General features: G+C 39.1%; 1 protein-coding gene across 1 annotated transcript; it reads right to left on the bottom strand.

Annotated features, from left to right (window-relative positions):
• Positions 1-1,516: 1,516 nt before the first annotated feature.
• On the bottom strand, positions 1,517-26,240 carry LOC133646889 (transforming acidic coiled-coil-containing protein 3-like). Its single transcript, XM_062042779.1, has 17 exons — positions 26,102-26,240; positions 25,026-25,194; positions 24,832-24,959; positions 24,721-24,767; positions 16,750-17,767; positions 16,608-16,665; positions 16,260-16,380; positions 11,531-11,589; positions 11,329-11,462; positions 11,175-11,262; positions 5,402-5,527; positions 2,658-2,725; positions 2,415-2,458; positions 2,163-2,323; positions 1,979-2,085; positions 1,777-1,897; positions 1,517-1,689 (listed from the first exon to the last, which is right to left on the bottom strand). The coding sequence occupies exons 2-17, from the start codon at positions 25,191-25,193 to the stop codon at positions 1,624-1,626; spliced, it is 2,514 nt and encodes an 837-aa protein (XP_061898763.1). The 5' UTR covers position 25,194; positions 26,102-26,240; the 3' UTR covers positions 1,517-1,623.
• Positions 26,241-26,718: the final 478 nt, after the last annotated feature.

Below are 26,718 nucleotides of genomic sequence, written 5' to 3'. Positions count from 1 at the left end.
CCCCGAGTCAAAATAATTGCCCAGGCCTGGTCTAATTGTTCCCTGCACGCGGTGATTTGCTCACAGCTACCCTTATGTTTATTGGAGACCTCCCTAAACCCAGTTGTTAAAAATACCATTAAAATTTGGACTCAATTTAGGACACATCACGGCTTACACTGGGCTTCCAGCGGTGCTCCGATTTTGAACAATCCCGCCTTTCTCCCTGCCTGCTCTGATTCCGCGTTTCGCGCTTGGTCGACTAACTGCCTTAAAATTCTCAATAACCTGTACCACAATGGAGCGTTCTCTTCCTTCGCCTCTCTGTCAACAAGATACAACCTGCCTAATACTCATTTCTTCGATACCTCCAAACAAGGCATTTTATTAAAAAACAATTTCCTAATTTTCCCAACCGCCCCCCAGAAGCAGAAATCGATCGGTTTCTCTCCTTTGACTCTGACCAATGACGTTTGATATCTGTCATATATAATGAAATCGGCCTTCTGAATCCACTTAACATCTCACTTGCCAGAGAATCCTGGGAGCATGACCTTGGGGCACCTATACCTGACGGGCGGTGGAGAGAGGCTGGTACATTCATCGTCTATATGCACTAGGCATGGCCTACTACCGTGTAAGGTACTACATAAAGCACATTTCACCAATGCTAGACTGGCTAAAATATACCCCAACCATAGCAACGCTTGTAGACAATCCCCAGCTGACCATTTGCATATGTTCTGGACGTGCCCAAAACTCAAGTTTTTGGTCTGCTATTTTTGACACTGTCGGGCAGGCCCTCGATAGGACAATAACACCCAGCCCGCTGACTGCTCTTTTTGGCGTTCCACAGGTGGACGGTTTACCTGCAACCGCTTGTCATGTCATTGCGTTAACGACTCTGCTGGCTAGGCGTACAATTCTTTTTAAAAGGACGCTTGCGTCTCCGCCGAGCCATAACAGTTGGATACAAGATGTCTTGCAGCGTCTACAATTAGAGAAGCTTTGGTTCTCGCAGAAAGGATCTGTGTCATCTTTCCATAAAACCTGTGGCCCCCTCTTAGACCTTATTAGGGACAAGCTTGACATCACCCCAAGCGATTCGAGTAACACAATTTAGACAGAGCTGACCGCTGAAGCCCCCAACATGCCCCCCCCTCCTCCTGACCCCCATTCCTTGTATTGATTTACTTTTACGTTATATTTTATTGTATATCTTACGTATTATTTGACCATATCTATTCTTTTATTTATCTTTAATATATTTTGTTAGATTGAATCTATGTTTGCATATATTCATGTGTGTCTATATCTGTTAATGGGCACTATGTGACAATTACCTTGGGTATTGAGTGGGTGGGTATTGTAAGGGTTGGTTTAGTATGTTACATATTGTAAAATGTGTAGATACCTCAACTTGTTGTTGCCATGATTCATCATGCTGTACTGTCTGCAAAATTCAATAAAAATATTAGAAAAATAAAAATAAATGGCATTAAAAACAATTATCAAATTAATCAACCAAGCATAGCTGTATCATCTTTATTTTAATATTACAGTACTGAAAAAAGACAAACAAGAAAATGATGAGAGCAACAATGAAGTATGTACAAAACATGTAGAACAATAAGTGAAGTCCTGTCAACCCTTCTGGACTTGGCTGATGAGATCGTCACAAAGTTTAGTGAGGTCTTCAACCTCCTTCGTCTGTCACATTAAAAACAAAGATGTTGTTGTTGTTGTTGTTGTTTATAGTCATAATAATAATAATAATAAAAAAAAGTTAATGCTGACCTTCTGGTCCAGGTTCTTCTCTAGTGACTGCGCCTTCAGCTGATCCCACCGCAGCTTCACTTGCAAGGCTGACACTTCGGCTTTGTATTTAGAGCGAACCTCAGCTATTTCCTCATTGGCGCTGGCGGCAAATACAGTCGGTGAGGATGAATTAATGATTATGAATGAAAACGCTGACATCAGAAAGTGTGGCGTTTCTTACTGGCTGATTTTCTCCTCAGCGTGAGCTTTGAGGGTGTGGTAACGCTGCTCCTCCTTTTTGATTCTCACCAAATAATCCTGAGCACAAGCTTTCAGCGTCTCTTCGTTCTGCAGAAACAGGACATTATTAAAAGGAAAAAAGGTGCAGTGATGACTTTTTAAATGTCACGTATCCAAGATCTGACCTTTTTATACCCATCAATGACCTCCTTGTACTTCTCCAGTCGTTTAAAAAGCTCAGAGAATGACCTTTCTAAGTTGTTGAGGTCATTGGCGATCTGCTTCTTCTCCAGGTGGGCCTCGTTAAGTTTACCCTGGGAAACTTCACGCTCCTTCTCTTGGTCAGCTTCAACAACACACAATACACTCCTTCAGGAACACTTATAAAAAAAATAACATAAAAATAAAAGTAACTTTCCCCCCCATTATAAACTTACCTATCATTTTTGCAATGATTAGCTCAAATTCTGCAATGATTTTCCTGTTGGAAAGAAAAAACGTCAGCTCGTTAGCAAAATATACATAACATGAAAAGATCAGCTAGTATGTAACATATACATAAAATGAAAGAACAAGTATGCAACGGAACATGCTTAAAACGAAAAGATCAGCGAGTATGCAATGTAACATACTGTATACAAAACATATTCCATCAAATATTGTTTGGATTCAAGTCTCACCTCATTTCCTGACCTTCGTCATGCAGCGTCTTATACTTTGCACACATTTCTTCCTCTTTTTTTTTTGCCTGCAGCAAAAAGCACAACATTTTCTCTTAAAAAATGATACATTGCAGGATTTCCCTTAGATTGCAAACATTCCCGTGGCGGTGAGCGTCCCCAATCGTTTTAGTGACTTTTTCCTTTAATAAAAACGACTAGCAAAAACAAAAAAAATCTGGCATCTTTTTCTGGTTCTACAAAATTATAGACTCTATTCGTGTTTAGAGACTGTCGCTCGATGAACAGCAGCAGCGACCCTGACGTCACACGTGCTTCACACTGCTCGAGCCTCTCTCCATAAAAGCCGCCACTGTAGTCTTTTACATTTGGTAGCTCGCTTCTCGGATATATTAAAGTACCCCAGACATGCTGCCTCTGCTACGGACAACCTCATGCGCATTGCTTACACCTGGCAGTCTTTTTTCGGTGCATCACTAATTATTCATCCATTTTCTACCGCTTAACCCTTCCGGGGTCGCGGGGGGTGCTGGAGCCTATCTCAGCTACAATCGGGCGGAAGGCGGGGTACACCCTGGACAAGTCGCCACCTCATCGCAGGGCCAACACAGATAGACAGACAACATTCACATTCACACACTAGGGCCAATTTAGTGTTGCCAATCAACCTATCCCCAGGTGCATGTCTTTGGAGGTGGGAGGAAGCCGGAGTACCCGGAGGGAACCCACGCAGCCACGGGGAGAACATGCAAACTCCACGCAGAAAGATCCTGAGCGCAGGATCGAACCCAGGACCTCCGTATTGTGAGGCATACGCACTAACCCCTCTTCCACCGTGCTGCCCTAGCACTAGTCAGTAGTGCGCAAATAGGCACACACACCGTATTTTCTGCACTATAGAGGGCACCGGTATATAAGCTGCAAATAAATACGTTGTGAAATTAGTTAGTTACACAGAAAGATTCTGTAAATGTTTATTTACATACCTAATTGTTTCCAAACGGTGTCTGTAACACGGCAGTACAAGGGCAGATCAAACAAAATAGAAGTCATCATGACTGCGGAAGCTAGCTCTTCAAATAACTAAACAGACTCAGTAACTCCACAGTGACATTTTGGTGAATTAACAAAACTGAAACAATACTGACATTTGTTTTAAAACAAATGTGTATATCAGTGGTGGGGGTTAAACTATGGAATTCTCTTTATAATGAGATAAGATTGTAAAAATATATTCCAATTGAAAAAAATATATAAAGACAGAACAATAAAATCATATGGACAGCCATAAGTGTTTACATTTTGCTTTATATTTATTAATTTACTTGTTTTTTGCCTGATTTTGTATTTGTTTTGTATCATCCCGTGAGGTGTACCTGTATATTACTTCTTTAGTTTTTTTGTTCGGTTTGTATTTCATGAAGTTTTGCACTTGTGTTTTTTTTGTTTTGTTTTGTTTTGTTTTTGTTATATTTGGATGTAATTGTTGGTTCACATATTAAGTAAGACTATGTATTATGTGAAGGGGGCAGGAAAATATAAGATTTTTCTTCATCCTGCTCCTTCTCAGGCATTGGTGTGTAACGGTGTAACTGAATAATTGTGTTATAATTGTCTATCAAAGATGCACATCAATGAAGGAGATAAATAAAAATGCTCAAAAAGCTGCTTTTCAACACTTGCAAAGAGAGCAAAGTGCCTACAAGGCATGCTGGGTACTGGGGTTGCACGACGTAGACAATATAAATGCGGTTGACGATAGAGAAATGAAAACAATTGTTCACACATACTAGCTGTGTCCTGCAAATTTGACAGTGACAAGCAAACGACCAAGTCCTGAACGCAAAATAGCATTGTTGCTAGCGGCTAATGTCCCTCCACAATTCAGAGCCACTTCGAAGTCAGCAATCTTCGCCTCCATGGCGGTAAATAAACTACAATTATTTTACCTATCATCCCAGGAGGATGAGGAATAGCTAAACATGGTCCACTACACACTATAGGAGAATAAAATACAAAAATTTGTAAAACCAACACTGGACTGGGTGAGTTGTTCAACATCAAAGTAGTCGACAAACAGAACCCACTTATTCTGTTTCTACCATACTAACTGGGTTCATTTCCACAAATGATTATTCTACCTTTTAGAGTTTATAGATTTGCAGTAGTTTGGAATAAATAATTTTGAATATACAGGTAATTTACAATGGGGATTAAGTACATATGTGTTGAGACAACTGCAAATGGGAGGACAATATTTGGACAAAAGCATTTGAAGCATTATGTAAATTTGTTAGCATTTTCCCGTGTAAATATTAATTCTTGGTTTAAATATCACAATGTCAAGTGCAACTGGAACACAAATTATACCATTATGATATTACAAAGAAATGTAGACATTATGAAGAATTGGGAAGATTGTGTCTTATTCACCCAAACTAAACATTACTTTACACAAAATGTAGACAGGCTAAATAACATTACCGGTACATAAAAAGGACATTAAAGTCAACTGGATCACCAACAATGGGAATAGAGAAAGTTACCCAACATCCAGTCTAACTTCACACATTACATCTCGCACTAGTTACTGCTGCAGTTTGTTGAGAAACAAACAAATGACGAAAGGGACGTCATAGTGAAGATTGATGATCACTCATTTTTTAGGACTATTTATTTTTAATGCCTGGCTGGCGAACCACTGATCTATTAAACATAAGTCTGTCTACTTAGGCAGGATGTACCTCAGCCTGGACCTTGGCAATGGCGGCGTTCATGTCCTTCTGACTGTACTTGAGCACTTCAATGATGTCCTCAATGTTTGCAGACGGTGAGAAAGAAGAGCCCAGGTTTGCCAGTGTCTGTGGCGTCTGGGTGACATAAAGACAAACATGTTGGATGATGTTCAAACTAAAGAAAGCACTGAATGGCAAGTAAAGAGGAGCATTAAAAAAAAAAAAAAATTCTAATTAAGATGAAGGCAAAATGCTCTCACACAATCAATTAATCAAAGTTTACTTATAGCCCTTAAGTACAAATGTCTCAAAGGGCTGCACAAGCCACAACGAACGACATCCTTGGCTCAGATCCCACATCAGGGCAAGAAAAAAACTCAACCCAATGGGAACAACGAGAGACCTTGGAAGGGACCGCAGATGTGGGGATCCCCCTTGGGCGTCCAGTGCAATGCAATGGGATGATATCTTAATGTTCTGAACTCCTGTTTAGATTAAAGCAGACCAACACTGCCTGGAGGAGTTGCCAAAGCATTAATGAATGGACATAATGCTACTCTGACAGCAAGTTTAGACTTAGTTTATTTTTAAACATTGCCTCCTACTCTTCTAAAACTGCTGAAGATGCACATTTCTCTTGAAGATGAATTAAGTATATACTGTATGTATCAATGTTCTTTCAGCATTTTCTCAGGCAAAATTCAATTCAGCAATAAAGCATCAATAGAAGGATGCAAAAAAGGAATACGAGGGGCTTGCCTTCAGTTTCTCTTCTCCACGGCGGACCTTGTGTCCCCTGCAGTGACCGTGAAGCGAACCTGCACTACTGTGTAGGGTTGTCTTGATACCAAAATTTTGGTACCGTTACCAAAATGTATATCAATACTTTTCATAACGTAGGGCACCACAACAAAAAAATTGGCTTCATTGGAACATATCTTATGATACATCAAACATACATTTCTTATTGCAATCAAATTGTCTCTTTTAGTGGGGCGGCATGGCGTAGTGGGTAGAGCGCCCGTGTCAGAAACCTGAGGGTTGCAGGTTCGCTCCCCGCCTCTTACCATGCCGTTGTGTCCTTGGGCAGGACACTTCACCCTTGCCCCCGGTGCCGCTCACACCGGTGAATGAATGTTGAATAAATGATAGGTGGTGGTCGGAAGGGCCGTAGGCGCAAATTAGCAGCCACGCTTCCGTCAGTCTACCCCAGGGCAGCTGTGGCTACGAAAGTAGCTTATCACCACCAGGTGTAAATGAATGATGGGTTTTTAACATGTAAAGCGACTTTGGGTACTTAGAAAAGCGCTATATAAATCCCAGGTATTATTATTATTAGTAGTAGTAGTAAGTAAGCAAACAAAGGGTCCTAAGTTGGCTGCTAACATATGCAGTAACAGATTGTGTCATTTCTCATTCTATCATTTTGTCAAAATAATGGACAAACATTAGAAAATTGATTATTAATCTACTTGTTCATATCTGCTGACTTTGTTTTTACATGTTATATCTAGACTTCTGTTAAAATGTAATAATCACTTATTCATCTGTTTGATACTTTTAATTTGCATGATACTACAAATGCACCTGGGGATAGGTTGATTGGCAACACTAAATTGGCCCTAGTGTGTGAATGTGAATGTTGTCTGTCTATCTGTGTTGGCCCTGCGATGAGGTGGCGACTTGTCCAGGGTGTACCCCGCCTTCCACCCGATTGCAGCTGAGATAGGCTCCAGCGCCCCCCGCGACCCCGAAGGGAATAAGCGGTAGAAAATGGATGGATGGATGGATGATACTACAAATGCTGGTATCAATCCAATACCAAGTATTTACAGGGTCACACCTTGGTCAACTTAGTTATTCTTCTTCCAGGGACATACTTTATGGGTTAAACAATAAAAAAATACAAGATTTTGTGAAAAAAATGTCAATATAATCATTGTAGTATCGACTATGTACGGCTTTTGTACTTTATATCATCACAGTCGAAGTTTGTGTGGACCTGCCCATTGCATTCGCTTACAATCAGGAGTGCTAGCTACGGTGAGTACTGAAGCATGTTTAGCTATTCGTCGTCCTGTAGGAATGATATTTGTAAGACACTTAGTTTGTCCCCCATGGCGGCGAGGATTAGAAGTAGCTAAAACCCTACCGACTGCGGATAGACAAGGTTCAAGGTTTCTTTAATGGTACTCGTCGGTAAAATAGTTGTGCAGACATTTGTAATTCAGCGTCAAGACAGAATGAAGCAAGCAAACACAAATCATATAAAACATAAAAACATTTTAAAAATCCACAAACAATCACATGTATACAGGCACACCCTAGAACAATAAAATATAATACCTAATAAACCAATAGAATCATTGTGATTAAAGTGCTGTGGCATAATAAATACATTTAAAAAACTAAATCACAATGTGATAGCCTTATTTAAGCGTGTGATGGCAGCAGGTACAAAAGTATTCTTACATCGTTTAGTCCTACAAAGAGGAACAATGAACCGCCGATCAGAGCGAAGGAGCTGGAATTCACTGCGTAAAGGATGATGGGTGCAGTGGTGAATAATAGAGCTTGCCTTGCGCTGCAGCTGTGTGGCATGGATGTAAAATAGGTTGAGTTGCGGCTAAGCTAACTAGCCCACTTAACAATTTGATTTAGTGCAGACTTGTTTCTCAAGGACAAACTACCAAACCATGACACCTGGGAGAAAGACAGAATTGATTCAATATATGCCCGATAAAAGATTTACAACATGGTTCTATGTGGAGATGTGACAGTCTCCTCAGGCAATGAAGACGGTGTCCCTTTTTACACACCACTTCGCAGTTCATCTCGAAGGTCAGCTTTGAGTCTGACCGTGCCGAGGTACTTGTAGCTGTCCACACAGTCTACAGGCTGACCTTTTATGAATGTGGTAGGTTTGACATTGGTGTGGGTTCTAAAATCAACAGTCACTAGCTAGCTAATAGCTAACAAAAGCAAGAGCTAAGCACCTATTTCAAAGCGGCGTTTCAGTGTTTATAGCTTCACATGGTTAGTTTTAAAGCCAAAATGCGTCCATTCTTCCTTTGCTATCCCCACACTGTTTCTACTTGTAAGAACTTTGTGCGTTGTTTAACATGCACCCCTGCTTGTTTTACCAGCAATGTCATGACGTCACGGTGCGCCATCATGTTTGGAAAAAAAGTACCTTTTTTTTCCAGAAGCAGTATAGTACCATTTTTATTCATTGGTAACACAGTACTTGATTAGTACCGGTATACCGTACAACCCAACATATGTGTTTACGATATGAATGCCATTAAACTAATCCTAAACTAATCAAAAGTCTGCTTAGAATGAAGCCTATGGGAGTCGCTCTATTTCGCCCATAAAGCGCTTTAAAAAACATCCAATCACCTCCATCAAGGCTTCATACACACGCTGTAAGTAAATATGTAATGTAGTAACAGGCACATTCATAATAACATGTAATATGTACGTATTTTGCTCATTTTTAGTCGGCGCAATAATTTCAAAAACGTGTTACGACGTTGGCTTTTTTCTTCAAAAACATCACTGATGATTACTACTCACTGCAGATATCACTTGAGACCAAATAAAACCACTTACTGTACAATGTCTGCCCTGACTAAGATGATGACTGCTAGGATGTTATTAGGGCTGCACATTTAATTGCATTTTAAATTGTGATCACGATTTTGGCAGCTACAATTAAATGACTGTGTACGTTGGCGACATTAACAATTTAAAAACAGGCTGTGCTGCATTTAAAACCAAGCACGTTCACAACCAACAGTCAGCCAACCACCAGGGAGCGACCGATAGACAATGGACTCATGTGAGAGCGAGTAAGAGTGAGGGACAACAGAGGTTGACGGTATATTGCCCAGTAGCTCCCGAAAATATTAGGACAAATAAATGCATTATTGCATCGGTGCCGCAGTTACCCACATGGTACAGACAGGCACGCATTTTAACCCTGAAACATGACCGCACGCCTTGCCGTTCTCTAAGCACTCCCACTCGTTTCCCTCAACCCGGAAATGCTACCGCACGGATGAACCAACAACAACCGCCCCAACGAGTTGCGCAGCAAAGCTACGTTGATGTGTACATCCAAACAGTTGTGGAAACACATTAAGCATTAACAACACTTCCCTTCTTTTCTCAACCGCCATCGTTTGCCCGCGCTATAAAGCTGGTTGCTAGCCAGCCACCGCCACAGAGTCCCTACTAACAGCTACAAAAGCCGAGGTGCCCAAAATACAGAGGGCCGTGTACAGAGGGACCCCGTATCCATCCACCTTTTAACAACACGCCAAAATAACACATGTAATAAACTTTTATTTGGCCAAAGACATATGCCCTATATAAACTTTGTGCGGTAGAATTAATGTGCATTATCTTACTTTTTCACTTGTTTGCACTTTATGATCGCACTCTACAATGGCATATTTTAGTTAGCTTTTTGTTTTTTGTACATTTTATTTAATTATTTCATTGTTTTTATAGTATCATTTTAAAATGAAAGCCAAGTTTACATACTGTTTGTTTAAAATAAGTGCAATAAAATATGTATTAACAGTAAATAATCATGATTTCAATACGGCTGAAAATAATTGTGATTAATATTTTGGCCATAATTGTGCAGCCCTTCCTGTTTAGATGAAGAATGACTCATAACATTCATAAAGAATAGTGTGTGAAACCAAGCACAGACCAAGCGAGTTTCCGTGTCTTTCTCGCCATTCTGAAGTTTAAATTGGATGCCAAAGTTTACCAACTTGCTGGATTATGTCCACATCCTTCTACTATAAAGTGAGAGACATTTTTTATGATATACAATAAACTTTCACAAGCATTGAGGCGAGAAAGCAGCTCACTAGCCAATGTCAACACAGCCACACAAACTAGTTAGCTCTATCTGATAACGGCGCCGCTATAAATAGTTTGTCCGCGTTAGTGCTTATCATACCAATATCACCAATATTTGGTTAACATTCAAGTCAAAAAACACAAATGGAGTACGGTTGGCTGTTTTTTATGTTTATTTAGAGGGATTTAAAAGAAGACCTCCTACCGACTCCATTGTAAGCTGAATTTTATTCACTAGTTAAAATGCATTAAAAAAGAAATACATCCGTCTTCTTGTCCCTCATAATGATTGTAAACGATTGGCAAAATTCCAAAGGGGAAAAACTTTGTTTCTTGTTTTAATGTTAGCATTTAAACTAGCTCGCGTCAGTCTGCAACTGCAAGGTGCAGTTATCAAACACTGTTTTACCATCATTTTAATTTAAAACGGTAACACAAACCGTTGGGAGTTTTACCGTGGTTATCAATAATACGGTTTATTGCTACTGTAACATGGCACCGTTGGATTGTAGGATCGGCGGGATTCGGTTTGTCCCAAATAAAGTACCACTGGTTTGTCTGCTCCAAAAAGGAACCGCAAAGTCTGTGGCAAAAACTTGTATAACACGTAATATACAGAAAATGTTCCTGTGGTTGTGACTCTGCCTTTCTCCTGTCGAGGGTATTTTATAAATTTCTTCAAATTCTGCATGAAAAGAACATGATTCAGGATAAATATGCTACCAAATCACATACTCTGCTATATGAAATTGCTTCTTCTGTAGGAGATGTCATCAGGCTGATGCAGGCTCACCCACAAAGTGGGCGTTCTAAAATGTGCTGAAACTGATCACTTTATTTTAGAGGGGCCCTTTAATTACTTCACCAATCAATCAATTACTAAGGTGATCTCTAGACTTACTGGAGCTGTAATGTCATCAGTCAGTTTGCAGCTCAGCTTCTGAGGCAAATTTGCAGCTTCTTTTTCAGCCACTGGTGGCATTTCAAACCTAAAATTACACAAAATATTAGTTTCCAGTTTCGATTTCACCCGGACACATTTTTGCAGATATTACCGTGAAACAAGTGCTGTAGGCTGAATAGCTTGTGCTGGAACAATCAGGCCTCCTCCAGACTTCTTTGGGCTCTCCCTCAGTAGGGGGTCAAATTTTAGGTACAAAGACTGTTTGCGCAGCGCTGACTCTTTAAACTTGTCACAAAAAGAACAAATGTTTAGTTCATGCATTCCACCAACATCAGTGAAGTAGCAACACTCACGCTGCAGGAGCCAAACTGTTCGAGGTAGTCAATTTGTTCTTCAAAGTTGTTGGCCATGACTATGGAACGAAAACACAACCTGATTATTTCAAGACTAAGTCAGTGATTTTCAAACTGTTGTACGGGTAGCACGAATGGTATGCGAGCTCCATCTAGTGGTACGCGAAATAATCCCATAAATATTCAAAGTGTTACTGTTCAAACTGTGTGTAATGTTACATTGGCCAAAAATATAAAATTCACTAGTTAAATAAAACCTCGGCCTTGTTTTTAAATGAATACTTGGTCCTACTATGCTACTGTATTTTATTGTCGGTATTCTGGTGGTAGTTGGTGAGCCAAGTCTTTTCTGAGGTGGTACTTGGTGGAAAAAGTTTGAGAACCACTTCTTTAAGTAGTATGGTTATGAGAACAAAGACAATGCCACGTTATAAAAAAGGCGATGTTTGGAGTGATTTTTTTGTTTTCCTTCTGATTCATTAAAAATCTGACTTTCTATAAAAAGGATTTAGCACAGGTGTCAAACTCAAGGCCCAGAAGCCATATCTGACCTCATTTTATGTGTCCCGCAAAAGCCTGGAACTAATATGAGTCTTTTCTTACTAAACGTATTCAACTTTCCATTTTTTCATATATATATATATACACACACACATACACGATTAAATAATTGTGTAATAACATCATGAGACAATTTATATTTGCACAATATTCCCTGTTACAAGCAACCCTCTGAGGGCAGCCATCACTGTCAAGTGGCCCACAAGTTTGACATCCCTGAGATACAGTATATTATTGACATCTGGATGGGTCCATAAACAAATCTTTAACCTACAGCAACGTCTTTTACAGTTTATTTTAAGTTCATATACAGACATTGACAAAGAGGTCCCCGGAGGTGGGAATCTTTGGGCACCCTCACGATTTGATTACAATTCAGGAGTTACGATTCGATTAAAAATCGATTATTGATGCATCTTTAATTAATGCATATTGATGCAGTTTTACATTTCGTTAAGTTTTACTAAATAAGCGTTTATCAAGTACAGCTTTTAAAAACAGTGCATTTGTAATAAACAGTTGAAATAATTCCAATCACATTTATTAAATTAATGGAAATATGTGCAAAACTGGAACATAAGTGCACTGTAATAAAGGAGCTGGTTGGATTTCTTGGAGAGTTGGCTCGCTGCAGTCATCCAAATTATAGAACTGTCTGCATTACTTTATGTACAATAAATAAATCGATTGATGTTTACTAATCGATTTTATAATCGTCCATGTCTGAATTGCGATGCATCTAAAAATATATTATTTCCCCCACCTCTAGTGGTCACTGCTAACTCTGTGTTCTGACTCCAGTTGAGAGTTCAGCAGTCACTTTTTTAGTTATTTTCTTTTATGAAGGACCCTTAGGAACTGGAATAATTCCTTCCAAAACAATTTCAATATATGACAACAATGGATGTATGCAGCATTTTTGCTCTGCTTTCACTTGACTTATACATTTGTTTGCCATCAAGCGCTTGACGACTGTAACTGGATATCAAAATATCAAATGGTTTCACCTTTAAATTCTGACTTTTTTTAGGCGGGCAGGCAGACAGAGGGGAGGGGCTGCGTGCTGGCAGACTGAGTCGGAGAGGATTTGACAGAGAGGAGAGTGAACCAGATGTATCATGTACAGCCACGCTCGGGGGTCCGCTTAGCTTTTATTTTGTTCATTATTGTTGAATTCATTGTTCACGTGTGTGTGTGTCAGACGCATGGGACGAATAGGAAAATACGGAAGAAACCGCGCCCCGTATTGGTTCAATACGGGATGCATACGTATTTTACGGGGCGGGTGGCAACCCTATACACCAGTGGTCCCCAACCTTTTTGTAACTGCGGACCGGTCAACGCTTGAAAATGTGTCCCACGGACCGGGGGGGAATTTTTTTTTTGTCATAAAAAAATACAATCATGTGTGCTTACGGACTGTATCCCTACAGACTGTATTGATCTATATTGATATATAATGTAGGAACCAGAAATATTAATAACAAAAAGAAACAACCCTTTTGTGCGAATGAGTGTGAATGAGGGGAGGGAGTTTTTTTGGGTTGGTTCACTAATTGTAAGTGTATCTTGTGTTTTTTATGTTGATTTAATAAAAATAAAAAAAACATTTTTTTTTCTTTTTAAATTTCTTGTGCGGCCCGGTACCAATCGATCCACGGACCGGTACTGGGCCACGGACCGGTACCGGGCCGCGGCCCGGTGGTTGGGGACCACTGCTATACACAACTACAATATATGTGAAATAATCAATACACAAATAGCCATTTGACTGAGGTGTTGAGTTTCAGCTTTAATTAAAAAGGTTTTAAAAAATATTCAAGGTTTAGGCATTGCAGCTACAAATTCATTATGTATATAAATATATATATAATACATTTCATTTTCAGTGACTCAGATGACAATTGTAAATAGATTAATCTTGTTTAATATTCAAAACGTATTGATGTCTAAGGGCTTCATTTATTGCAAATTATTCTCATCCAAGTGTTAAAAGTTTAGTTGAAGTTTTAAAGAGGTCACATTGTTCTACAAACCCCGTTTCCATATGAGTTGGGAAATTGTGTTAGATGTAAATATAAACGGAATACAATGATTTGCAAATCATTTTCAACCCATATTCAGACAACATATTTGATGTTCAAACTGATAAACATTTTTTTTTTTTTGCAAATAATTATTAACTTTAGAATTTCATGCCAGCAACACGTGACAAAGAAGTTGGGAAAGGTGGCAATAAATACTGATAAAGTTGAGGAATGCTCATCAAACACTTATTTGGAACATCCCACAGGTGAACAGGCAAATTGGGAACAGGTGGGTGCCATGATTGGGTATAAAAGTAGATTCCATGTAATGCTCAGTCATTCACAAACAAGGATGGGGCGAGGGTCACCACTTTGTCAACAAATGCGTGAGCAAATTGTTGAACAGTTTAAGAAAAAACTTTCTCAACCAGCTATTGCAAGGAATTTAGAGATTTCACCATCTACGGTCCGTAATATCATCAAAGGGTTCAGAGAATCTGGAGAAATCACTGCACGTAAGCAGCTAAGCCTGTGACCTTCGATCCCTCAGGTCTGTATCGCATCAACAAGCGACATCAGTGTGTAAAGGATATCACCACATGGGCTCAGGAACACTTCAGAAACCCACTGTCAGTAACTACAGTTGGTCGCTATATCTGTAAGTGCAAGTTAAAACTCTCCTATGCAAGGCGAAAACCGTTTATCAACAACACCCAGAAACGCCGTCGGCTTTGCTGGGCCTGAGCTCACCTTAGATGGACTGATACAAAGTGGAAAAGTGTTCTGTGGTCTGACGAGTCCACATTTCAAATTGTTTTTGGAAACTGTGGAAGTCGTGTATTTGCAAAAAAAAATAAAGTTTATGAGTTTGAACATCAAATATCTTGTCTTTGTAGTGCATTCAATTGAATATGGGTTGAAAAGGATTTGCAAATCATTGTATTCCGTTTATATTTACATCCAGCACAATTTCCCAACTCATATGGAAACAGGGTTTGTACGAATCCCACATTTTTTTCATGTACATTTTTTTATTTTTGCAAAAAAGCTTTAAAATTCCATTCAGTTTTTTAAGGTGGTCTATTTTAATATTTTTCAGTCATATTGTGAGTGTTTGTATTGTGTTCAGCTTTTACCATTTTCTACACCTTTTAAGGAATTTCTTTCACTAATGCTAAACAACCTACACATGTTTCAAATGTTACTTAAAAAAGGGAACCAAGCACATACAGCAGAAAAGGAGACACTTTGCAGCTAAATAGTGTCAAAAACATTACACAAACAAAGTCAGTGTCATGTTAAAAATCAGAAATAAAATAATGTGACAATATTCACTGGTCTTAATCATCAGTCACTCCCTCGAGTTTCTGTGTAACAGAAATAACCTGCAGGCACACTTTTATCGACCAATTGTGTTGTAAAAACTTTGACTGGTATCTTTCTGTGTGGAGTTTGCATATTCTCCCCGTGACTGCATGGGTTCCCTCCGGGTACTCCGGCTTCCTCCCACCTCCAAAGACATGCACCTAGGGATAGGTTAAATGGCAACACTAAATTGGCCCTAGTGTGTGAACGTGAGTGTGAATGTTGTCTGTCTATCTGAGGTGGCGACTTGTCCAGGGTGTACCCCAACTTCCGCCCAAATGCAGCTGCGATAGGCTCCAGCACCCCCCTACTCAGTGGCCTAGTGGTTAGAGTGTCCACCTTGAGATCGGTAGGTGGTGAGTTCAAACCCCGGCCGAGTCATACCAAAGACTATAAAAATGGGACCCATTACCTCCCTGCTTGGCACTCAGCATCAAGGGTTGGAATTGGGGGTTAAATCACCAAAAATTATTCCCGGGCGCGGCACCGCTGCTGCCCACTGCTCCCCTCACCTCCAGGGGGTGAACAAGGGGATGGGTCAAATGCAGAGGACACATTTCACCACACCTAGTGTGTGTGTGACAATCATTGGTACTTTAACTTTAACTTAAAATGGATGGATGGGAACCTATTTGTCAGTTTGAGCCAAACATTTCCTGGTAATTATATGAAGTATTTTTTTTATCATTATTTTTATTGGTTAAGAACATACCATTAATATACAGTAAATGCAGACTGAAAAGTCATGATTTGTTTAAAAAAATGTTTTTACTCACATTCAGTCCCAGGAACAAACTCTTGATTGAATTCTGACACGCAGGTTTCAGGTTGTTGTGTAAGTAATTCCACTTTTGGCAGTACACCTTTATCTAGATCAGCGACTGTCTGCTCAGCTTTCTGTCAAATAAATTTAAAAAACTGAACATTTTAGAGATTAAAAAATAATCATAGTTCCAATTTTATAATTAAAAAACATGCACTATATCTCCATATTTTTAATATACCAAAACATTTTGTTTTGTTTTTTGGGCATGCAATTAATCACCTATTTTAAAAAAAAATGGAGATGCATGATTTTCACTAGACAGTGACAATATTTCTTAGATTGTTTTAGAGAACTCAACCTGGATTACGTCTGGTACCGCTTGTTTGTTGACTTGGATGAAAATGTTCTCATTGGCACTGCAAAAACGGGGGAAAAAGGTAAATTAGTTAAGTGAAATACAATAAGCAAAAAGTCAATCCAGACTAGATTAGACTCCATACCAAACAGGTGTTTTATCCTCCTGGGCGGGTAGGGAACTTGTATGGAGGCTGCTCTTGGGAGAGTTGGTGATGTTGGACGTTGTTCCAAAAGGCTTAAAATTGGGGTCATCAAGCTTTTCAAAGTCTAAAGAGTACACAGCTTTGAGGGCCCCCACATCTGCATCGCCACCGGCCATACACTTTTCTACAAGTTCTCCTGGTGCCTTCAAATCCGACTCATTATCATTGGGTTTGAGGCCTGATGGTCTTTTGCCAACCCTCTTGGGTGGCGTCTTCGGTTTCACCTCACCGCCATCATCAAAGTTAAAGTCCAGCTTGATCGGGCCTTGCTTGGCAGATGCAGCAGTTGGCGGGGCCTTGGATTCAGCACCTTGGCCATCAGATGGAATGGGGGCCACAGTGGCAATAGGCTTCACACAAACATGAACGGGCATTTCCTGAAACACCTCGGGCACCTCTAAATCGACAGGATGGCTCTGCTTCATCTCCTGATCATCTGTTGACTTCCTCTCCAGGACAGGAGAGTTTTGAATTTTGGAGCCTTCTGTTTTGAAAGGATCGATTAAATCAATGTTGTCTACATCAAAGTTGTATGATCCTTTTGAAGGCAGCGGAGCATCTTCAACAAGACTTTCCAGAGGTTCATTCAGGTTGCCGTTTGGGTACGTCTTGGCGGGGACATCAGGTGTGGCGCTGCGTGATTCTTGCTCCATGGCAGGAAGAGTCATAATAACCACACTACTGTCTGCAGAGCTGAGCTCGCTGGAAACCAGGGAATTCTCTACAGTGGGGGCGAAGGGAAGGGTCTCGTCCAATGCAGAATCGGACTTGCTGGTGGGCTCACTCCAGATATTTTCTGGTTGTTTGGCAGGAGAGTTCTCAAGTAGAGACCTTGGAGGTGAGAGGACCATCTTATTAGAACTCTGGAAAGGGTTCATGTTGTCAAGGTTGTCAAAATCCAACTGGTAGTCTCCTTTGCTTTGTATTGGCATGTCATCATCTGGATAGGATAATTCCGCTGTAAAATCCCAACAAATTCAATAAGACTTCAGCACTCTTAAATGGCATAAACAGAGACATCTCTAATGCATTTGTGTCAAACTCAAACTAAAGGCACAGGGGATCTGATCTAATCATGTAAAAGATATTCCAACAATTATTTTGTTCCCAAAAATAAATGCATGACTTATGATATTTAAGCAAGTTATCAATCAATCCGTTAAAATAATCAAATGCTTATCCAATTGTGCAGTTGTATATCTGCGGGTAGCTATCACTGCGATGTGGCCCAAGAGTTTGACACCCCTGTGACCTAAAGCTACTCAAGTTGTACAAAATGGCAGTGTGAGAGAAGTGGAGGAAAGGATCAACTCCGCTGGTGTGCTTGGCTTTTTCCTTTTGCTATTTATATAATGGCAGGAGAAGGAAATTGTGATGATAACCATTAGGAGGTGGGAATCTGGGCACCTCACAATTCAATTACAATTCAGGAGCTACGATTCGGTTAAAAATCGATTATTGATGCATCTTTATGTACTGTATATTGATGCAGTTTTACATTTATTTTTGTTTCACTAAATAAGCATTTATCACTTAACCTGACTCTCGCCAGATCCTTGTAGTTCGCTGAGCTCCACACAAGGATCTGGGCTCGAGGGCAACGCAAACTCCTTCAAGATAGCAAAAAATAATGAACCAATCAGGATTGCCGGGCGGGGTTTCATAGATAAGCCGTAAAGTTAAAGTTAAAGTACCAATGATTGTAACACACACTATGTGTGGCGAAATTATTCTCTGCATTTGAGCCATCACCCTTCATCACCCCCTGGGAGGTGAGTAGCGCCGAAGCGACTGTTTGATTCAAACAACAATGGCGGCACGCAGCGAGGAGTCGTGTGCTGACATTGATTCTGCTATTGCAACTGTTTTGCGACATCGATAGTCTACTGACATTGCTGCGTTGTTTCAGTAAAAGTTCTCTAACTTTTCGCTCTGTCGTTATCCAATATGTCGGCTTTGGATTTCCCAGCGTCGCTCTCATCAGCATCACAGGTGGATTTCGATGTGAGTGGTTGAAGTAGCACGTCATTCAAGATAACGGACAAGTGGTTTATCCAATCGCATACAATGATTTTTTTTTTTTTTTTTTTTTTACAAGGCCCCGCCTTCTTAAATACATCCCCTATTGAGAAGTCCCAGATCCTTGTGTGGAGCTCAGCGAACTCCAAGCATCTGGCGAGAGTCAGGTTATTTATCACCTGCAACTTTAAAAAAAAAAAAGAAAAAAAAGAAGTGCATTTGTAATAAGAAACCGTTAAATTAATTCCCACATTTAATAAATTAAAGGAAATGTGTGCAAAACTGGAATATAAGTACTCTGAAATAAAACGGAGCTGGTCAGATCTTTGAATACGATGCCACAAGCTTGGCACACCTATCTTTGGGCAGTTTCGCCCACTCCTTTTTGCAGCACCTGCCAAGCTCCTTAAGACTGAATGGGAAGCATTGGTTTTCATCCATGATGTCTCTGTACATTGCTGCATTCATCTTAGTCTAGTCAGAGGTGACTAAGACCCGGATAGTCACTCTGTCAGAGCTAAAGCATTCCTCTGGAGAGAAGGAAAACCTTCCACAAGGACAACCAACTCTGCAGCAATCTACCAATCAGGCCTATGGTAGAGTGGCCAGATGGAAGTAATTTCTTAGTCAAAAAAATTGCTAACATGCACCTTAAATACCCTCAGACCATGAAAAAAAAAAATTTATCTGGTCTTATGAGACAAAGATGGATTTATTTTGCGTGAATGCCAGGCGTCATGTTTGGAGGAAACCAGGCACCGCTCATCACCAGGCTAATACCACTACAGTGAAGCATGGTGGTGGCAACATCATGCTGTGGGGATGCTCTTCAGCAGCAGGACCTGGGAGACTACTCAGAATAGAGGGAAAGATGAATGCAGCATTGCACAGGGACATCCTGGATAAAAAACAACCCTTCTCATCCAACCTGATGGAGCTTGAGAGGTGCTGCAAAGAGGAATGGGCAAAACTGCACAAAGATAGGTGTGCCAAGCTTGTGGCATCATATTCAAAAAGATTTGAGACTGTAGTTGCTGCCAAAGGTGCATCAACTAAGTACTGAGCAAAGGCTGTGGATACTTATGTACATGTGAATTATTTCACATCTTTATTTTAATAAATTTGCTAAATTTAAAAAAAAAAAAAAAAAAAAGCTTTTCACTATCATTATAGAGTATTGTCCGTGGAATTTGGTGAACAAAAAGGAATGTATTCCATTTTGGAATAAGGCAGTAACATAACAAAATGTGGAAAAAGTGAAGCGCTGTGAATACTTTCCAGATGCACTGTATGTGTTTCTCAACACTTGAACTAAACAACAAGAGCAAAGGGCGGCTATTTTGAAGAAACTACAATATAAAACATGTTTTCAGTTCTTTCACCTTTTTTGTTAAGTACATAACTCCACAACTGTTCATTCCGTTTTGATGCCTTCAGTGACAATGTAAATAGTCATGAAAATACAGAAAATGCATTGAATGAGAAGGTGTGTCCAAACGTTTGGCCTGTACTGTATATAAAACCCTAATGGAGGCATTTGGATGTTTTAAGGCGCTCTACAGGCAGAATTGAACGGCTCCCTCAGGCTCTATTGTAAGCGGACTTTTGATCGAATGTATTTTATTTTTAGAATGCATTAAAGAAAGAAATACATCGGTCTTCTTGTCTCATAATGATTGTCAACTATCTGCAAAATTCCGGAAAAAAGTGCAATTCCCCTTTAAAGATGCAGCTAATGGGAGTCACCGTTGTGGCCTTCAAAGCCCTCTAATACGAATTAAAAACCCTCCATCAACGTTTAATTTACACGCTGCAAGTCTATATATGATGTAGTAACAGACATTCATAACACTATGTTATATTTACAATATTTACCATATTTTTATCATTTTAATCATTGACGGATTTCTTCAGCACATAGATTTTCGTTGCCATAGCAGCGCACGTCTGACTTCTGGCAACAACTGTGTGGTCCTACTTCCGGATACAAAGGCGTGTGTGTTGTAATGATGGCAGACTTGGTAACTGACTACAAAGACGACTATTTTTGGACAAATGAGGATTCACAACCTTATCTTTTTGAACCTGCATATACAGAGGATGAACTGCTGCTTGTAGAAGCGAGCTCGAAGAAAGAGTGACACGTTGGAGCAAACGGAAGCAGAGAGAGGGAGGTCGGTGTGTCTCGAAGCTGCAAAATGTGAATCTTGAAGCCATGCTATTTCGACATAAATCGAGTGCTTATCCAAATAAACCAGAAAAAATGTCCACAGCCAGCTGGACCAAACGCACAACTATCCATCGAGTGTGTCACACTTTAATATTATTCATGATACATGCAGCACATCACCGTACAACTACAGTGCATAAGCTGTCTGGCTAGCTGTGTACAAAGAAAACACGAAATGTGTGCCAATACTGTAATAGGATTGTTCATGTTTTTCAGTCCGTACAGATTGGGGTCTTATCGTATTGTGTTGTGCATTAGAAAATCAAACACGTTTTGTGTTGACGTAGTTGCTAGCTTATCTCTTTCCGTAGCTAGCTTTTACGGCTTATATCGAAGCATGCCGATGTGTTACTACGATAGGAAAAAAAGAGTTCCTCAGTGTTTGCTCTTACAATAACAATGTCGCAACAGCTTGGTTATTATACAGGTTACGGAGCGTAAATTAAGTATTGGTGACAGTTTTTGAATGCATTTTTAAAGTGATTTAGACGTAGAATGAATGTACATCTGAATCTTGACAGTTGAACACACATCATTGACAGAGACTGAATAAAATTGGGCCTAGTATTGAGCCTTGTGGGACTCCAGCAAAGCAAAAAAGATAAAATGACTGAATTTCCTATTTTTTACATCTTTTTGGCTATTTGCAAGATGTGATTTCATCCAGCAGAGGGCACTAATAAATAAGTTGAAGTTAGTTAATTTAAAAAGAAGCAATGCATGATGTATTGTATTATAAACGTGTTATAAATTAAAAACAAAAACAGTACCTAAATAGCCACGCTGATCTAAAAGGCTTATTACATTTTTGAAAAAGCAACTGGAAGCTGTTTTTGGAGAGATGTTTATGGATCCCAAATTGCATTGAATGAAGAGGGGTATGTCCACCGTTTAGGTGTTCAATTATCTTTGTGGCAACCCACTTTTCTGCTATTTTTCATACAATTGGTAAAATATTTATCGGCCAATAGTTCTCTGGTTTTGTCAGATCTATAAAAACTGTGGTAACTCTTGCAGTCTTCTATGTCAATGGCAATTTACCCTGATTTATAAATTTATTAAATGTGCAATAGAACTTGCAAACACCTCTTTAAGAAGTTGTTTGCTTTTATACTTTTTAGAGATTATCTAATTTTTAAAACCTCAGAAATAGTTATTATTATATATTGGCATCGTATAATCCAGCATCTTATATTGATGTATAGGCATTTTAAGTGGGCAGTCAGTTCTTCAATTGAACGAATAAAGAATCTATTAAAACTATCAGTAATTATATCCAGATTTTCCAGTTTGTGTACTTAAACGTGTATGTAGCTAGTAGCTTAATTAAGTTTTCCCAAATTATTTTTCCCATTACTTCCCCCACCCCTTCTATTTTTTCAATTAAAAAAAGTTTGCCTTAGCTTCACGGACCTTGTTTTACAACTTTACCTACTCAGTGGCCTAGTGGTTAGAGCAGGGGTTGGGAACCTTTTTGGCTGAGAAAGCCATGAAAGCCAAATATTTTAAAATTTATTTCCGTGAGAGCCATATAATATTTTTTAACACTGAATACAACTAGATGTGTGCATTTTTAAGTAAGATCAACATTTTTAGAGTATAATAGGTCTCTTATTCTTTTTAATAACATTGTTATTCTGAAGCTAACCAATAATAAATAAAATACTTCTTACCATTAATGTGACTTCTTGAACAGGTGCGGTAGTAAACGGATGGATGGATTAAAATGCTTGAGAATGTTTTATATTTTGAACGTTATTTTTAACACTGATTACCAGCTGAATTATTCATTACTTATCGTGTTAAGCAATGTCAGCTAAGATTTATCTGAGAGTCAGATGCAGTCATCAAAAGAGCCACATCTGGCTCTAGAGCCATAGGTTCCCTACCCCTGCGTTAGAGTGTCCGCCCTGAGATCGGTAGGTTGTGAGTTCAAACCCCGGCCGAGTCATACCAAAGACTATAAAAATGGGACTCATTACCTCCCTGCTTGGCACTCAGCATCAAGGGTTGGAATTGGGGGTTAAATCACCAAAAATGATTCCCGGGCGCGGCCACCGCTGCTGCCCACTGCTCCCCTCACCTCCCAGGGGGTGAACATGGGGATGGGTCAAATGCAGAGGACAAATTTCAACACACCTAGTGTGCGTGAGACAATCATTGGTACTTTAACTTTAACTTATTTGTAAGTGATGAAAAAATCTGGCGATCACTGTTAAATTCTGTTTTTAAAGATATTTTTAATGCGTTGTCTCTTCTCTTCATGAGTTTCCTTATATCATTATCTATCCTGGGAAGATGTTTCTTATATTTGAATTTTCCCATTTTTGTAAACTTAGCTGAGCTTTCACTTAGGTTTTTATTAAAGCTGTTAGAACTAGCCTCAATGTCATATTTTGACTGTTAGAAATAAATAGACATAATCATCTATTCAGCAACAGACTTATTAGAATGATGTTTGTTTTTTGTATTATACGAGATATACTGTATTAACATATTTCCGAGGTGAAAAAAAACCTACATGCAATATGCATTTTCTTCACATTCGCACAGCTGGTTTCTGAAATGTCCATAAAATGTGAAACATGTCTGCTGCTTCTTCGAAAACCCGGCAAAACACGCACGATAAAATAAATGTGCAGTAAATGATTGAGTGTCTCCGTAGTAAAGGCACCATGAGTGCATGCAAAATCCTCATTTAAAAAAGGCGATGTGCACCAGTCATGAATAGCACACAGAGTTTTCGTCGATCACATGCAACACACCCACTGACAGTACACGCAATTTTATCGTATAAACACATTGTTTTGCACCTGCTAATTGGATCTTAGTAAATCGGGCCCTTAGTATTTTTTGCCACCATGGAGTCGAGGATTGCTGACTTAGAAGTGGCTTTGCACAGTAAAGGGTTGTAAACCGCAAACTCACTAGTGAGGACGCTACTGTGCGTGGACCAATTTGTTCTCTTGTCAGATTTGCAGGACACATTTTGAATGTATCAATAGATGAGAAATATAACAATAACAATATAACTTCTGTCCTCAACCAAATTTAGATTGTATATATTGCGGAACCCTACTTTCCACACACACAGTGTAGTTAAGTATGAGTACACACGCAGTTTGGTTTTTTCACTTTAAAAAACTGGGGTTCTCCTTTTTTACACTTGTATGACAGTTAATGTTGGAGGCATAATGACGTTTGACTTCTCTTTAAACTCCTGTTGGTCTTATAAAAGGTAAGAAGCTCAATTTTATTTTACTTTTATTATCCAGCGGTTCACTCATCTTTAGACTTGTATGACAGTTCATGTAAAAAAAAGCATGAAAATGCATAAAGTTAAGTATGCCTCAGCAAGCCCACCTCTTTTCAATTCTGCAACTCTAGTATACTGTATCAAGTGTCTTCAAAGAGTGTAATTCTGACTATTTTCACACTCGTATGACAATAGGAGCCTGAGCATGTTACTCAAGTCAAAGCATTGCAGTTATATGCTTTATGGTGGTGACAGTTTTACCATGGATTTGATTATTTCAACTATAGTTGATTGTTTTTTGTAAATTCAGAGGTTAACTGGCATCACAGAATAGAATGCGTTTGACTTTGTATGCTTCCAATGTATGTTTTAAAGTGTAAATGCAAGTAAAAGTCAGATATGGTACCTTTTTTGGGACCATCAGGTAGCTCAGATGTCTGTGGTGGCATCGTACTAGAAAAAGAACAATTTGTTTGGTCTAAAATGGTACAATGTTTCACTTATATATAGTACATACTTGGTCATGTCCAAATTTAAAGACTCCATTGCTTTTGTGCACTCATTCACACATGCAGTGTTGACCAACTTTGTAGGAGACATAATCCTTTTGGTCATTGGGTCTCTTCTTGGAGTCTGGAAACAAACCTAGTCACAGAATATCGGTGAGTACACAAATCAAAAAACAAAGTGATTTGACTGAATAAGGTGTACCTTGATGCCCTTTGGCACCGTCTTGCTGGGTAGGTTTTCTGTCTGACGCAAGATGGACGGCCTCCCGGTCGGCTGATCTTGAGCGAAAATGTCATCGCTTGTGCCGCTGTGCTTTCCTCCTCCAGGGCAGACGCCACAATTCTCATCATTTATTTCAACAACGCTCATCCTGTTAAATAGAAGTGCTGTACTTACAACTCACAGAAACGCCTCAAAACAATCTGAGGCGAGGGGGTCGCTGGAAAAAAAATTAAGCTGCACCTAGCTGATAAGACAGTTTCTTAACCGATGACAAAGTTTGCAACAGAAGGAGTCTGCTTGCAGTGAATCCCTGGAAGTATGTAATGTTACTATATAGGATTAATTATTGACAAAAGGCTTGAAATAATCCTAAATGGAAAAATAATTAAAACAACTATTAGAAATACAATTACCATTTTGTCAACGATTATTTTACATAAATGCAGCAACTATAATACTGTAATTTGCCCTTGTGGACACATTTATTATGCATTAGCCCAGGGAACAGTAGGTCACGTGATAGTCTCACGAGTTGAAGCCCGTCAATTTTATATACAAAACATAACCCCAAATGACGTCAGTGCTACATCAATTGTGAGCGAAATATTCGTCTTTGTCATGTAAGAAAACATGGTTATTGTGTAAATCTGTCATCGCTATTCATATCACTGCATTACATTGTTCATAAAAATAGTTTCGAACTTCAAATAGCTAACTTAGAGATGCTAACTTTAACCGTGTTAACGATGACGTTTCATTTTATAGTTAGCATCTCCAATCATTCCAATGTTTTCGTTCACAGTTACATTTCCAGACTTTACTTAAACTTCCATGAACTGATTAAGGTGGACCCCGACTTAAACAAGTTGAAAAACGTATTCGGGTGTTACCATTTAGTGGTCAATTGTACGGAATATGTACTGTACTGTGCAATCTACTAATAAAAGTGTAAATCAATCAATCAATCAATTCCCAAAGAAAGGTGGCTAACGTCAACTGGTTGATAACAAAACGTGTTTTTAAATTGAAGTAGTATACGAATTAGCACCACATACCTCAAATTAACCGAAAAAGCCGATTGGATAGAATCTTCTTTTCATCACATACAACTCCTGCGTTGATACATGGAATGACTTACTTTCGGAAGAAAAAAAAAACCTCTTGTCTTCCTGTTGGGAGAAGACCGTTTGTATTTTAAATACCTTGTAACGAACCAATAACATCGTTCGAAATTCGAAGTAGCCAATTGCGTGACGACCGGAAATGACACATTGACGACTGCTCATTGAGGACCTAGTCATAACAGGACGGCATTCAAGATCATTCCGAGTCATTGTATGTTTTGGTCATTGAATTTTCGTTTTATGAATGTGAATTTAAGAACAAAAAACGATTAGTTTATCTGAATTTCCTTTTTAAACACAAAAAATATAATTGAAAAATAAAGCGTTCTTTTTAGATCGGAAAATAATAATTACCTAGAAAAAATTCAGTTTGATTGGCATTTTATATTTCATACAACAAAAAACAGTCAGCAGAAACGAAAAAACAGACTAAAAACCTATGTTTTCCAACACCGGAACCGGAAGTTGCTACTTTTTAAAGGACTACGGACTGGCCTGAAGAAACATTTTTTTAAACATTATATATTAAATATATAACGAAATTCAAA

Source organism: Entelurus aequoreus, linkage group LG03, assembly GCF_033978785.1.
Source record: "Entelurus aequoreus isolate RoL-2023_Sb linkage group LG03, RoL_Eaeq_v1.1, whole genome shotgun sequence".
Classification (NCBI taxonomy): Eukaryota; Metazoa; Chordata; class Actinopteri; order Syngnathiformes; family Syngnathidae; genus Entelurus; species Entelurus aequoreus.
Note: the sequence above shows the minus strand (reverse complement) of the source record. Positions and strands in the feature narration are given on the sequence as shown.